Below are 15,246 nucleotides of genomic sequence, written 5' to 3'. Positions count from 1 at the left end.
CTTCCCTGGTCCAGGGTGGAGATGAATTCAGCTTCTGGGAAACTCAGCTGCCCTTTAGAAAGCTGCCACATCCCCTTTCCACCTGACAGAAACCCCTTGGTCAAACTGTGCCTTGTCTTCTTATTCCATCCATGAATAGAAACGCTATCAGTCAACGACCCCCCGGACGTTCTGGACAGGCAGAAATGCCTTGCTGCCTTGGCGTCCCTCCGACACGCCAAGTGGTTCCAGGTTTGCATTTTGTTCTTCTATTTGTCTTTTGGTAGAGAATTCCTAAGTTTTAACTTGGCTAACTGTCACCATAAAGATTCCTTAACATTGACGATAGCCGTGCCGAGCTTAGCATCTGCGACTGCGCAGGTCCTAAAGGAGTGCACCTCAACAAATTCGACCCCAAAAGAGGCTGAGAGTGAGTTGGTGGGCTGCTGCTGCTGCTGCTTTGTGTTAAGAGTAACACTCTCTTGTACACGTAGTGATATTGCGGCTGGCCACACCCTTGGTGGTCGCCAGTGTTGACTGTTTACCCTTGGCAAAGCAGCACCGTGACACTTGTTTTGTTCATGTTGACCTGTGCCCTGGGCGGTGCCTCAGACTGAAGAGCCTGTGTTTTGTTCCCCTAGGCCAGAGCCAACGGGCTGAAGTCCTGTGTCATTGTGATCCGGGTCTTGAGGGACCTGTGCACTCGCGTGCCCACCTGGGGTCCCCTCCGAGGCTGGGTAAGGCATGTTGCTGTGGCTGCTAGGGGGTGGTATGTGCAGTCTCTTGGATATCCCAGGAACACTTGATGGTCACGGGGCAGGAGTGCCCCCTTGACATGTGGCTGATGTGTACTCTCCGGAGCTGCCTGTGGAGCTGCTCCTGCTTTCCACACCTAGGGTTGGGGTTGGGGCAGTGCGGGTTGGGGCCCTCTGCACGGGTCGCACAGCTCAATCCCAGGAGGGGGCTGAGCAGGAGGTGGGAATGATCCCTCTTGGAAGGTTTATAGATGCTCTCAGGCAGGACCAGTTCTTGCCAGTTGCCCCCCTTTTTTTTCAGCTTGCAGTTGGGGTGGTTTTTATATTTGTAAATAAATGGTTAGATTTTAAGTATGAGGTACTACATCATAACCTTAGCTTGGTCTCTGAGCTCACACAGCCTGCAGGATGTCATGTCTGGTCCTTGAAGTCCCCTGTCCTAGGTGCCCTGGCTCAGACTTAGTCCTGAGGCTTTGACTTTACTCGACTGGATGGCAATGAGTCCCACGTGTGCTCCGAACTCATGCAGTGACAGCTCCCTAGTGGTGGCCGGCCCCATCCTATAGGCTCTTGGCTCACTGTCCCTCTTCCCTTTCAGCCTCTTGAGCTCCTGTGTGAGAAATCCATCGGCACGGCCAACAGACCGATGGGTGCTGGCGAGGCCCTGCGGAGAGTGCTGGAGTGCCTGGCGTCGGGCATCGTGATGCCAGGTTGGGGCCTTGTGCTTTGCAGGTTGCAGGGAAAGGACAGGGTTCCAGGCCGCCTCCTGGCGGGTACACTGACTGGGTTAGGACAGCAGCAGCCCCATATCCACCCCCTAGAGCTGAAGCATGTGACTACCCTCTGGCACCATCATATCCAGCCCTGACCGGGTCCGCAGCCGTCATTCAGAGGGCGGATCCGGGGCAGTGGTGACCCACTCCCACGTGACTTTCTTGCTCTGAGACACTTGTGAATTATTTCTGTCAAGGGCTGGACGCTGAGTGGGTCACCGAGCTAGGCATGTTTTCCAGAGCTGGGTGTGGATGGGGCGCGGGGGGTAACACACCTAGTTCCCTCAGCCAGCACACCTCTTCAGAGATGCTAAAAGATAATCCTCTGCATATCTTCCTTGTTTCCTGCCTTCAGATGGTTCTGGCATTTATGACCCTTGTGAAAAAGAAGCCACTGATGCTATTGGGCATCTAGACAGACAGCAACGGGAAGATATCACACAGAGTGCGCAGGTATAGTCATCGCCATTGCCAACGTGCGCCCTGACCCAGTCTGTAATCACTGGCTTCCAGTTCCATTACTGGGTATTCCCAGGGTAGCCCCTGGACTCGTAGGCTCAGGTCGGGGACTGAAGGCAAAGGGATTGTGTCTGATACAGGGCGCCCCAATCTGGGCTGCTTCTTTCCCCTGGTGCCATGCGTGGTTGTCGTCTGCCCCCTCCCTTGGCTTGCTCGAGTGCCGTTTTCGGACACTCTGGCGCTGGGAGATGTGTTTGCTGTGCGGACTGCTCCAGGGGACCTTCCCCTGCAGGCCACCACATGGCTCCGTGTGGCAACCAGTCCCCAGGTTGGGGTCTCCTGTATTCCTCTGGAAGGGGGGTGGTCACAGGCTGGCCTTCCCCCACAGCAAGGCTGAGCTTGAGCAGTCAGGCTCTCCCCTGGCTGGTGGGGGACCCCTTGCTGTCGTAAGGGAGACCATTAGCAGCCCTTCAGCTCTGCCCCTCCTCAGAAGGCAGTAGTGAGCGCACACTCCATGGCCGGGAGCACAGGGCAGCTGAGTCAGATCCTCTTCCCCTTCTCCAGCACGCACTGCGGCTCGCTGCCTTCGGCCAGCTCCATAAAGTCCTGGGCATGGACCCTCTGCCTTCCAAGATGCCCAAGAAACCAAAGAATGAAAACCCAGTGGACTACACCGGTAAGCCCGCGACGGTTGCCTAATGGCTGGGGCTCCAGGAAGAGTCACCATCTGCATCGCCTAGCCATGCCCTGCTCTCTCCTTGCAGTTCAGATCCCACCAAGCACCACCTATGCCATTACGCCCATGAAACGCCCAATGGAGGAGGACGGGGAGGAGAAGTCGCCCAGCAAAAAGAAGAAGAAGATTCAGAAGAAAGGTACAGGCCGGGCGCGGTGGCTCACGCCTGTAATCCCAGCACTTTGGGAGGCCGAGGCGGGAGAATCGCTTGAGCTCAGGAGTTTTGAGACCACCAGTCTGGGCAACATGGCGAAACCCCGTCTCTACAAAAAATACAAAAATTAGCTGGGTGTGGTGGCGCACCTGTAGTGCCAGCTTTTTGGGAGGCTGAGATGGGAGGATGGCTTGAGCCTGGGAGGCAGAGGTTGCAGTGAGCAACTGCACTCCAGCCTGGGCAACAGAGCGAGACCGTGCTTAAAATCAGTGTTGAAAAATTTTAGAAGCTAAATAGGTAAAAAAGCAGGAAGGTGCAGACCTCTGCTAGTGCTGCTGCTTTATCCATCTGGTCCTGTGAAGGCTCACCCGGAAGCTATGGGACGCCTGCTTTTGTTTGATTTTTCTCACTTGTGATTTCTGAGTCCTTTTAATGATGAGGCATGATTGGGGATGTGGAAGATAAGTAGGATGGTGGTGCTACAGCTGGAGGCCACAGAAGTGCAAGCTGGGCTCAGTTTGTGTGGCTGCCCCACCCACTGTGTTACACCACAGAGGCAGCCCTGGGGGTTAGGATTGGCAGAGCTCTCTCTCGTGGAGACCTGCCATCGTGCTGATCCAGAGCCACCTTGCTATTCTCTCTGTAGAGGAGAAGGCAGAGCCCCCCCAAGCTATGAATGCCCTGATGCGGTTGAACCAGCTGAAGCCAGGGCTGCAGTACAAGCTGGTGTCTCAGACTGGGCCCGTCCATGCCCCCATCTTTACCATGTCTGTGGAGGTTGATGGCAATTCATTCGAGGCCTCTGGGCCCTCCAAAAAGACGGCCAAGCTGCATGTGGCCGTTAAGGTAAGTGTGGCCAGCGTCACTGTCTTCCAATGGTAGAACCATGGTCTTTGTTTTGGGCCCCTTCTGAGCCATTGTCTCTCAGGGAGGGCATATAGATCCTAAAAACACACATGGTTAGATGGCGAGTATTTGCCAAGTCACATGTGGCAAGAACGCCTTCCCACTGTGGCTGGCAGGCAGAGGGGTCCCCAAACATGATTGGGGCATTAGGGCCTCCTGGGAGCAGGAGCTGAAAGGAAACAGCCCTCCTCCAGATGGCTTCCCGGGTGGGTGCCTGTAGGCCATGGGGAGGCCCTGCATGCATGGCTCCCGGGCTGAGCCCTGCTTCACTGGGACCTTGGGGGTTTTGCCACCTCCGCAGGTGTTACAGGACATGGGCTTGCCGACGGGTGCTGAAGGCAGGGACTCGAGCAAGGGGGAGGACTCAGCTGAGGAGACCGAGGCGAAGCCAGCAGTGGTGGCCCCCGCCCCAGTGGTAGAAGCTGTCTCCACCCCTAGTGCGGCCTTTCCCTCAGATGCCACTGCCGAGGTGAGCACATGGTAGGCGCTGGGAGTGACTGCCTGGACAGAGCAGGCAGCCATGTGTCCTGTCAGTGAGGTGGTTACTGGTCCTTGTTAATTTGCCCCAAAAAGGGGACCTTTCAGGCCAGAAGTCCACACAGGAAGCTGGGTGCTGCCCTCTGAGCCGTGTCGGGGAGGGCTTTGTGGATGTTGTCCCAGCATCCTAGGCTACACTGGGGTGGCCCTGGGTTGAGAACGTGCTGTTCAGAGGGGAGGCACAGGGAGGGGGGCACATTGCTGGAAGGCCCTCACTAGAGTCAGTGGAGACTCTGGCAAGGGCTGGCAGTGTATGAAGAGCAGAGGCCCCGCCTCAGTCCTGCCGCTCCTCCCATGTGGCTGGAATGCCCATAGCTGAGTTTGTCGGCCTTCTTTTCTGTTTTCCCTGAGAACGTAAAACAGCAGGGGCCGATCCTGACAAAGCACGGCAAGAACCCAGTGATGGAGCTGAACGAGAAGAGGCGTGGGCTCAAGTACGAGCTCATCTCCGAGACTGGGGGCAGCCACGACAAGCGCTTCGTCATGGAGGTGCGCGGCCTGGAGCTGCCTGCTGGGGCAGTCCCATGGGGAGGCTTGGGGTCCCCCTGCCCTGGAGGGAGGCACTGAGTCATCTCCATTTGCACTTTCCAGGTCGAAGTGGATGGACAGAAGTTCCAAGGTGCTGGTTCCAACAAAAAGGTGGCGAAGGCCTACGCTGCTCTTGCTGCCCTAGAAAAGCTTTTCCCTGACACCCCTCTCGCCCTTGATGCCAACAAAAAGAAGAGAGCCCCAGTACCTGTCAGAGGGGGACCGAAATTTGCTGCTAAGGTGAGCAGTGGCCCTTGAACCTCCTGGCCCGGGCATGGGTTCTTCTGCAATGTGAGCACGAAGGGAATGTCACTTCCCTGTGTTCTCTTCTAGCCACATAACCCTGGCTTCGGCATGGGAGGCCCCATGCACAACGAAGTGCCCCCACCCCCCAACCTTCGAGGGCGGGGAAGAGGCGGGAACATCCGGGGACGAGGGCGCGGGCGAGGATTTGGTGGCGCCAACCATGGAGGCTACATGAATGCCGCCGGTAAGGGCCCTCATACTGCACTGTCCCCGCCTTCCCCACATGCATGCTCTGGGAACAAATGTGTGGGGCTCCTGGGATGGGCCAGAGACACTGCTGGACCCCGGTAACCCTGTCTTTGCCTTTCCAGGCGCTGGATATGGAAGCTATGGGTACGGAGGCAACTCGGCAACAGCAGGCTACAGTAAGTGTGCGTTTCTGTCTGTCTGACCTGGGAAGCAGCCGCAGTGTAGCTTCTGGGCCTGAGTTAGCAAAGGGTGGCCAGAGCAGCCTCGAGGAGGCTGTAGAAGGGGCACACACCTTTTTGCGATGATTAGGTCAGATGGCCCTCAACCCCCCCCCCCAACCCCGGCCCCACAGTGGGATTGATTGTGTTAACACACAAACTCGTGTAACTGCAAAGTTCCTTAAAAGTTAGAATTTTAAATTTCTCTGCTTTAAGCCATGCGAAGCACCAATCTTGTGAATACGCTTTTCCGGCCAGTGCACAGCTCTTGTCTTGAGAAGGAGCCTTCATTGGGGGGTTACAGGAGCAGAGAAATCTAAAACATGAATTTCAAATGTGGCGCTCTGTGCCCTTTTTCAAAAGAATTCTAATTTCTTCTCTCTGCTCTGTCTCCCCCTTTTGTAGGTGACTTTTTCACAGACTGCTACGGCTATCATGATTTTGGGTCTTCCTAGAGCATCTAAAAGTATTGCACACAAAATCAACTTTTTACTCCAATTTCCTCCAACTCCAAAACCCAAAGTGTCCGTGCTGTGTCCCTGTGCTTCACTGGGTTTCTCAACCGTGGCTTTTCACCGCAGCTTGTCTGAAACTCTTAGCCTGCAGAATTTAAGACAATGGCAGTTTTTATCGTGATTTGCCTTTGAACTTGGTCCTATTGAAGTTCACAATAAGTGGAAAACAATTTTTTCAGAGAATGTATTTTTGTGCAGAATTGCACAGAATTCTAGAGACAGCGTTGTTCGGCATCAAGGCAAAAGCCCACCTTTGCTTTTTATGGAAAGCATTACTTTATTTAAAGAGACAGACAATGACGCATTTTAATCTACCTTTGTCTTAATTTACAGCAGGTTTTGTATGAATTTTTAACCTTTTAACAAACTCCCAAATCTGGTTGATGCCTTTGACAGTGATGAAAACGATTTCACCACATCTGAATCCAGAGAAACCGGCTTTTTTTCTTATTATGAGCATGTTAAAACGTTGGGAACATGTGGGGAATTGTATATTGCGCTGAATTAACTTCTCCCGCCTCTTGTAATGCTCTGGTGGGTTCTTGTTTGGGAATGCAATATTTTGTGGCTGGTTTAGCTAGAGAGTGAACTCTCAAAGGTATCAAAACTGTGCTTCCATTATTAGTGCAAGAAACAGACAGGCTTTAAGGGGTAGATGACGTGAAATTTTGCAAGTCTTAATTACAGCTGCAGATGCATGGGATTCTGGGTTTTTTTGTTGCTTTTTAGTTTAATGGGACTTTGAAAGTAATTGAGGAGAAAGAACCGTGATGTTCCCTGCTTCTCCAGTAAAGGACTGGCTTTTGCTTGGGCAGAGGTGGTGCTGCTGGGTGTGCAGCTGCCACAGACTCCAAAGGCATAGAAGTTTCTGTCTGTGCAAACACACGGAGTCATTATGGCTCTTTACTGAGGCCCCTGTTTTCTGGCAGGTGCCTTCCTTGGAAACTGGTTTTGGCTCCGATCAGCAGTTGTTTTTGCAGCAAAGCCTGCATCTGTGTTGACTTGCAAGATTTTGCGTTTATTCAGGCAAAAACTGGTCAAAATGGTTACTACATGATTTGTTCCCAGAGGTTTGAAACATTCAGTGAAACTTTTTAAAACTTTGATTGCATGATGTATTTTTTTTTTAGAAAGTTATTGTTTGAGAATAATGTCTTTTTATACCAGGAAAATAGTTATCCTGAATGACGTTGAAAACTCCTCCTACCCTTTATTTTTTTTTAATCAATACATGTGAAAGTAACAAGCCCTCGGCCCTTGCGTCTTCATTCATTCCCGGCTTCAGGCGGGGCGAGGTGGTGTGCTCAGTGCAGGACACTGGGGAAGCTGGGGCTGTGGGGTGTGGGTCCTGGTGGGGGGGTTCTGAAGATCCCATCCTCCCAGTCTCCTCGCTGAGCTGCCGCATGTTTGCTTTCTGGCATTGTGGGACACATCCTCCCCCTTGGTGTCTTGGCTTTGTGATGGCGGGCAAGGGAGGAGGCCTGCCTGAAGAACACAAACTGAAGGTTGCATATAGTTCTGTCCACGTTGTCATGCAGGCAGCCCACCACACCAGCGTGGGGTACACATCTCCAATGGGTGGAGGCACGTGAGGACTCCCAGTTATCCCACCCCGGAGGCGGTGGGCCCTTAGTGTCCTCAATCTGGGAAGGAAGGACAGGCAGCGTGGGAGCCTCCCCTTCCCTCCCACCCACCCTGGGCCTGGAGGTCTGGGCAGCCTGACTGGGCAAAGGTGGCTGCATTCACAAGCTGACCCGCTCTGAGAGCCCAGGAACTCAACTGCGCCTGCTGAGCACTTGGGCGTTGGCCAGCTTGGCTGGAGAGCCACCACCATGACCCAGCCTCCCGCCTCACCCACCCTCTGAGCCTTCCCACACCCACTGTGGAGACCCCCTGTGTGGGGCTCCCTTGCAAGGCTTAGGGTGCAGCATTCCCTCAGCCAGTGCCGTCCCCTTTGTTCCACTCGAGCCTCTGGCGGGGCCGTGTATTGACAAACCTAGTGATCAGAAGTGGGGTCTCACTGCTGCATTTTCAGCTTGCGGCTGAGAATGTAGTGGCTGCACTGCACACTCTTCAGCTCTTCTGCTCAGCCCCACCTGCGCCCAGCAGCTGTGCTGGGGATAAGGAAGGGGCCTCGGGGGTCATTAGGGCTGTAGGTCTAGGCCTCACCCGGCTTTCCTGCCCGAGCCGTGGCCAGTGCCCTCCACCAGCCAGGCTGGGGCTTGCTCACATCCTGAGTCACATGCTTGCATGAGTATCGCAAGGGAGGTGCCTGCATCATTGACTGAGTCTCGATTTGTCTTCCAAGAACCAAACCAGCTCAGACCAGTTGGTCGTCTCAGGATGATGACGGTCCAGGGGCCTCTTTAAGCAGCATCTTTTAGGGGCCTCCAGGCCTGTGCCTGTGGAGCCTGTTCCCAGCATAGCAGGGAGGAGGGCGGTGGCCGCTGCTTCTCTGGGGCTTTGCTTTTCCTGTCACCATTGGGGATCTCTGGGTAGCCGTCAGCTAGCTATGAATGTCCTCCCGCGCTCGGAGTCCATCTCATTGTAATGTTGACATCGGCTGCAAAAGCTGCTGGCGCGTGCTGCTTGGCAAAGCCCCATTGTTGTCATCAGCTGCTGGGTGAGTGGAGCTGAAGGCTGGGCCAGCCCAAACGGCTGTGCTAAGGACTGGAGCCACTGCTCTTCTCCCTCCTTGTCCTGCTGCCTCTGACCCAGGCTTGTGGGTCAGCCTTCAGGGCCCATGGCTGCCGCCTGCCCTTCCCTCCCTTCCCCCTGCCCTTTCCCGTCCTCCACCTGACCCACTGCCTCCCTGTTTAGGTCAGTTCTACAGCAACGGAGGGCATTCTGGGAATGCCGGTGGCGGTGGCGGCGGGGGCGGTGGTGGCTCCTCCGGCTATGGCTCCTACTACCAAGGTGACAACTACAACTCACCGGTGCCCCCAAAACACGCTGGGAAGAAGCAGCCGCACGGGGGCCAGCAGAAGCCCTCCTACGGCTCGGGCTACCAGTCCCACCAGGGCCAGCAGCAGTCCTACAACCAGAGCCCCTACAGCAACTATGGCCCTCCACAGGGCAAGCAGAAAGGCTATAACCATGGACAAGGCAGCTACTCCTACTCGAACTCCTACAACTCTCCCGGGGGCGGGGGCGGATCCGACTACAACTACGAGAGCAAATTCAGTGAGTTGGCTTCCAGAGCCCCTCAGCCGGGCCAGGGTCCAGGCTCCAGCAGTGCAGCCCACGGAGTGGCAGAAGCTCGGCACTGCCCGGACCTCTGGTTGAGGGCCTTAGGAGGAGGACAAGTGGTGCTGGCTGCGGGCGGGTGCTAGGAAGATGGGGCGTGGGGCCTCATGGTGCCGTCTCCGCCACTCTCTCTGGTGTGTTCTCCGAAGGCAGGGTAGCTGAGGCCTCTGTCTCGAGGCCCTGGCTGTGGGTGAGGCTGCAAGGTGACTTCCTGGGACTTGCTCTAGAGAGTTTTGCATCCAGCTCCTGCAAGAGCCTGACCTCTCCGCCACCGCCTTTCCACTTCCTCATGCGCAGACCCAGCAGGCCCGGGCTGTACCAGTGACCCAGTGGGGCTGATTAGGTGTGTCCTTGGGACCCAGCAGCTGTCAGCAGCAGGCCAGGGACTTGACAGAGGCTGTGCTGGTGGGTCAGAAGGGGGTGCCATGTGTCTGGTGCTGCTGGCTGAGGAGAGGCGGCTGCTGGGGTCTCGAGTACTTCCTCAGCTGCTGCTGGGAAGTTTGGGCTGCAGGAGCAGATGGGAAGGCATCCCAGAGCAAGGCTTTGGAGCTTGGCGACCAGCCCAGCCCAGGGCCAGATGACCCTGCAGGGCTCCAGCTGGCCCCTGGTACTTACCTGATGGGCTGATGTGCGACATTGAAGCAGGCAGGCAGAAGAGTTAAGAGGCCCAGGGTCTGGGCCAGGGGCAGGCCGTGTCTGAGGTGCACCACAAGGCCCCTGGGCCGCCCCAGGTGTGTCTTTCCTGGGGCCCCTTAACCGTCCTGTCTTCTCTCCCCCAGACTACAGTGGTAGTGGAGGCCGAAGCGGCGGGAACAGCTACGGCTCAGGCGGGGCATCCTACAACCCAGGGTCACACGGGGGCTACGGCGGAGGTTCTGGGGGCGGCTCCTCATACCAAGGCAAACAAGGTGGGCCTGGAGCCCCTGGTGGCAAAGCATGGGGGGCCTGGCAGCTGCTGTGAAGCGGGATGTGGACCTGGTGGGAGCAGACAGCAGCGTGGGCAGGGCTGTAGTGGCAGGTGGGCCCTGTGAGAACACGCACTCGGGTGCACTGGCAGCTGCTAAGGCTTTCGGGAGCAGCGGGAGAGCCAGCAGTGTCCCCACGCTTAACCCTTGGTACCTGTGTGAAATGTGGGTGACACCAAGGCCAAACAGCTGTTCCCCCGGTTCTGGCCAGTAGCTCAGCCTTGGGCTCAGGTAGCTTCCCCCAGAAACAAGGGTCACAGTGGTCCCACCTCTGAGTTTTGGTGCCAGCCTGATCAGTGATGTGTGGTAGGTAGGCAGAGCTGCACAGGAGCCCACAAGTTTTGCCCACCTGCATCCTGGCCGAGGCTTGGGTGTGGGCTGCCTAACCTGAGCCCCACTGGCTGGGCCCCTCGGCTCTAACCCACCACTCTCTCTCCTAGGAGGCTACTCACAGTCGAACTACAACTCCCCGGGGTCCGGCCAGAACTACAGTGGCCCTCCCAGCTCCTACCAGTCCTCACAAGGCGGCTATGGCAGAAACGCAGACCACAGCATGAACTACCAGTACAGATAAGCCCCCGCGGGGCGGAGATTTCTACCTTCTGCACTTACTCCCCATCAGAAGATCGAGTTTTCTGCATCACAGTTAACATGTCAGCTGGCCCTCCAGGCCCCCGCCCCCACCCCGTCCACGTTGCTGTGTTGTGAGGTGCAGCGGGTCACCCTGTGGCCCGTCCTGTGACCCATATTTAGCCGTGTTTGGGACTCCGTGTCTTCAATGGTTTGTTAGTTGCCATTACAACTTTGTCTGGGTAGAGTTTTTGAGTTCTTGCAGTTCAGTATCCCTCTGTCTATTCACACTTCGTGTTAGTGGTAACTCAGTTTGTCTTTAAATAGTTACGGAAGGGATACGTCATTTGTTAATGCTTTTGTGAAGTGAGTTAAACGAGCTTTCTGTATTTTAATGCTTTAGTGTTTCAGTTTTATAAGTGAAGATTTTATTTTAAAAACCAGTGGGAAAGAGTGGGGGGTTTCTTTTTATGTCTGGGTCATTCAGGCAGTACATCTGAATTAAGCTGAATGTAGACAAATAAAGAAAAACAAAACTGCACCCGTCTTAGGCCTGGGTGTCTGACCCACCAGCAGTGCAATGGGCAGGTTTCCCCGCTCTATTCCTGCTCTTGGGAAAGCAGGGTGGGCCATCAGGATGGTCCCTGGTCCTTAGAGAGGGTCCAGTTCCAGGCTTGTAGACATTTTACTCATGCTCAGCGAAGGCTTTTTCCTGGTCCCCTGGGCTGTGTAGACCCAGTGTCCCCCCAGGCTCCAGGCTCCCACCGTCTACAGAGGGGCTTATGGTGCCCATTCTGGTCTTGGGGAACCCATCACAAAATAGGCAGGCTTTTTCTGCTCCCTGATTCTGGTGTAGTTCTAAGTACACCAGTGATGTCCTCTGTAGGGGGCGTGCCTGTGGTGGAACACATAACTGAGTTACAAAAGAAAGGGCAGGTGAGGCCTGGTAACCCCAGCCATGGACTGTCAGTGGCTGGAGGAAGCTTTGTGTCTGTGCTGGAGCTGCAGCCTGCTTGCCATCTGGAGGCTCAATGGAGTGGGGAGTTGGGGTTCTCCCACCAGCAGATTTCCCTAGAGCGTGATTCTCCCATCTGAGGCAATCTCGCCTCCCAGGGGAAATTTTGCAATGTTTGGAGGATGTTGTCACAGCTAGTAGCAGGTGCTCTGGGATCTAGTGGATAGACGCCAAGGATGCTGTCAAGCATACTATGCTGCCCAGAACAGTGGCCCATAGCACGGACCTGCCCTATCAAAATATCAGACGTGTGGAGGTGGAGACCCCACGCTACAGCAGCCCTTCTCAGCTCCACCCTGCCTGGGGAGGGAGGAGGAGCTCTGGTTTCAGGGCAGTGCTGGGATTGTCTTTCCCCAGCATCTGTGTCGGCAATCCGGGAAACTCTGTACTGGCCAAGCCTGGGACCACACATCTACAGAGATCCTGCCCTGCTGGCCTGAGCCCCAGGCCTTGGCCTCCTGTGCTTGGGTAACCATGGCCACTGGGAAAAGCGAGGACCATTTTTTACTTTCTTGGAGAGGTGAAAGAGGCGAAAGAACAAGTTGTGTGCTAGAAAACTTTTGAGGAATTCTCATTTGTGTTAGAGCAAAGGAGGTCCCAGATACCAAGTGGCCCCTCCCAGGAAAGGCTGGGAGAAGAGGTGGCCTGGAGTACCCCGAGATCCCAGCAGCGCACACAGTGGAGGGATGAGGATGGATGGGTCCTACCCCCGATTTTGATGGGATGTGTTCATGTCCTGTCTCCTCTCCTGGACACATTAAGGGGTTGGGACAAGAAGAGACTCCTGTGAGATCAGCAGACCTTGTGTTTAAGGAGAGAATACCAGCCTGCAACACCCATGGAGAGGGACGCTTCCTGGCCCCACCTGCTAAATACCTCCAAACTCTGGGCAGGCGCCTGCATTCTCAACACAGGACTTTCCTTACAGTTTCCCAATCAGTGACCACCACCACGTTCAAGTTTCTGAATGCAGACCCACCACGAGGGATGGATGTCCGCCCTGCTGCAGATCTGCAGCACAGCAGGCACGTGTCTGGAGAGAACAGCTCCTGAGCACAGCACCCTTGGAGCCCTCACTCTGCTCATGGGCCTCACCAGTGCTGATGATGCCGTCATGCCGCTGGCCTGAGACAGTATTCCAGCTACAACAGGACGACACTGGGTTCAGGAATATGTGGCTATCAGCTTGAGCACTGACAGTGGCCTTCCAGGCTAGTTGCCTTCCAAACGCAGGTAGCCGATCTGCAGGAGGGCCTACAAACGGGCTCAGCAAGAGCTGGGCAACAGCTGGCTTGTGAAATGAGACACCTTGACCAATAAGCTTTGGGTGGACGGTGTCCTACATGTTCAATGGAGGCCACCAGGAGCATCCATGAGCGGGGAAGGGGTCCACACCCTTACATGGCGAGTTGATACAATGGGGTGCTTGGTGGATGGGCCATGGAGGTCCGTGAGTGGGAACTGGGCACATGCCATCCCAGAGGGCTCAGGATGCCCCAGGAAGGAAAGAAGGGCAACAGACTACATGATTGGATGTGTGTGGTTGACTGGGATGAAGTTGGGGGGAGGGGCAGAGCCTTGCAGGGGATTGGTGCTGATCCCAGGGAGGGAGTGTTGGGGCTTGATGAACTAGGATGAAAGGAGGCCTCTGAGCCATAACAAGGGGCACATCCAGGATTTCCACCACCCTGAATTTAGTAGAGCTAGTAGGCCCTGGTTGTCACTCTGGACAGGGATGCCGTCAGCCTTGAGGGTCGCCACCCACCTGTGTGTTGCCCTTTGTCTTGGCAGGGAAACATACACCCCTTGTCTCACCACCAGCCTTGTGTAGTCAGCAGGGCTGGCCCTGCCCTGAGGACTCACTGCATGTACCCGGACCCCTAGGCCTGGCCTTTGCAGCATAGGTGGGAGCTTCTGGATTCCATCTGCACCTGTGAGCCCCATGCTGGCTGTGCACTGCGCGGGCCTGAGACCGCTGGATACAATGTTGGGCAACAACTCAGCGAGCCTGATGGCAGCCTCAGAGGCTCACTCTAACCCATCCCGGAATAAATGGAGACTTCATGTGTTCATTGTTTCATTCACTCAACATGCGTTCGTCCATTTTTTAAGAGAGACAGGATATTGTCCTGTCATCCAAGCTGAAGTGCAGTGGTATCATCGTAGCTCACTGCAGTCTTGAACCCCTGAGAGCTCAAGCGATCCTCCTGCCACAGCCTCTGGAGTAGCTGGGACTACAGGGCTGTCCCTCCATGACTGACTAATTTTCTTGTAGAGGTGGGTCGCCCAGCCTGGTCTTGAACTCCTGGCTTTAAGCAGCTCAGCTTCCCTATAGTGGCTGGTATGACAGGCAGTGCCACTGTGCCTTGCTGTCATGCTTATTATTGGGTGGTGATTACATGTCTAGTCTGGTGCTGGTTGGTGGAAACGCAGTGGTGAACCTGCTCCCAACCCACATGGAGCTTCCAGGCACAAAGAGGGCTGTGTCACAGTGGGACAGGGAGTGCCTGTCAAGGCTTTCCCCAAGTGAGAAAGGATGGGTGAGTTGGACCCAAGACTGTTAGGAAGGGAAGGAGAGGCCAGGCAGAGGGAATAGCTTGAGCAAAAATTCAGCTGGGGGATGAGGATGGGCTTCAGGAAGCTGAAGTCAGGTGGGTAGAGCATTGTGGATGCAAAACAAAGGAATGCTGGGAAATGAGGCTGGAGGTCAGTGGGATCTTGAGGGCCCGCAAGTGGAGTGCCAGGCACAGGAGTTCTTGCCTTCTTTCTAAGGACAGTGGGGAGCCATGGATGGATTCTGACCTGGGAAGACTTCAGGCCCATTCAGGCTTCCCAAGAGTATTTATTTATTTTACTTATTTAGAGACGGAGTTTCGCTTCTATTGCCTAGGCTGGAGTGCAATGGCACGATCTCTGCTAACCACAACCTTCATCTCCCGGGTTCAAGCGAGTCTCCTGCCTTAGCCTCCTGAGTAGCTGGGATTACAGGCATATGCCACCACACCTGGCTAATTTTGTATTTTTAGTAGAGACAAGTTTTCTCCATGTTAGGCTGGTCTCGAACTCCCGGCCTCAGGTGATCCACCTGCCTCGGCCTCCCAAAGTGCTGGGATGACCGGTGTGAGCCACCACACCTGGCTTTTTTTTTTTTTTTTTTTGAGACGGAGTCTTGCTCTGTCACCCAGGCTGGAGTGCAGTGGCGCGATCTCGGCTCACTGCAAGCTCCACCTCCCGGGTTCACGCCATTCTCCTGCCTCAGCCTCTCCAAGTAGCTGGGACTACAGGCGCCCGCCACCACGCCCGGCTAGTTTTTTTTTGTATTTTTAGTAGAGATGGGGTTTCACCGTGGTCTCGATCTCCTGACCTCGTGATCCGCCCGCCTCAGCCTCCCAAAG

General features: G+C 55.3%; 1 protein-coding gene and 1 pseudogene across 7 annotated transcripts in view; both read left to right on the top strand.

Annotated features, from left to right (window-relative positions):
• The window catches only part of ILF3 (interleukin enhancer binding factor 3), a 38,867-nt gene extending 24,932 nt beyond the window's left edge, over positions 1–13,935 (top strand). For 2 of the 6 annotated variants that reach the window (XM_030820854.1, XM_030820855.1), the window contains 15 exons: positions 140–231; positions 621–716; positions 1,333–1,444; positions 1,863–1,960; positions 2,531–2,642; positions 2,731–2,841; positions 3,503–3,702; positions 4,064–4,231; positions 4,651–4,788; positions 4,891–5,067; positions 5,161–5,317; positions 5,445–5,498; positions 8,876–9,238; positions 10,081–10,209; positions 10,707–13,935. In XM_030820854.1, coding sequence (XP_030676714.1) covers positions 140–231; positions 621–716; positions 1,333–1,444; positions 1,863–1,960; positions 2,531–2,642; positions 2,731–2,841; positions 3,503–3,702; positions 4,064–4,231; positions 4,651–4,788; positions 4,891–5,067; positions 5,161–5,317; positions 5,445–5,498; positions 8,876–9,238; positions 10,081–10,209; positions 10,707–10,840 — 2,141 coding nt within the window. In that variant the 3' untranslated portion in view covers positions 10,841–13,935. Of the gene's footprint in view, positions 1–139; positions 232–620; positions 717–1,332; positions 1,445–1,862; positions 1,961–2,530; positions 2,643–2,730; positions 2,842–3,502; positions 3,703–4,063; positions 4,232–4,650; positions 4,789–4,890; positions 5,068–5,160; positions 5,318–5,444; positions 5,499–5,945; positions 7,304–8,875; positions 9,239–10,080; positions 10,210–10,706 lie in introns of those variants that run through there. The other 4 variants (XM_030820856.1, XM_030820858.1, XM_030820859.1 and 1 more) reach the window with 4 other exon arrangements.
• On the top strand, positions 12,539–13,935 carry LOC105740340 (annotated as a pseudogene). Its single transcript, XR_001116379.2, has one exon. The product of XR_001116379.2 is annotated as an uncharacterized LOC105740340 (transcript).
• Positions 13,936–15,246: the final 1,311 nt, after the last annotated feature.

Source organism: Nomascus leucogenys, chromosome 10 (assembly GCF_006542625.1).
Source record: "Nomascus leucogenys isolate Asia chromosome 10, Asia_NLE_v1, whole genome shotgun sequence".
In the NCBI taxonomy this organism is placed as follows: domain Eukaryota; kingdom Metazoa; phylum Chordata; class Mammalia; order Primates; family Hylobatidae; genus Nomascus; species Nomascus leucogenys.
The sequence above is the reverse complement of the archived record's forward strand: the minus strand, read 5'-3'. Positions and strand labels throughout refer to the sequence as shown.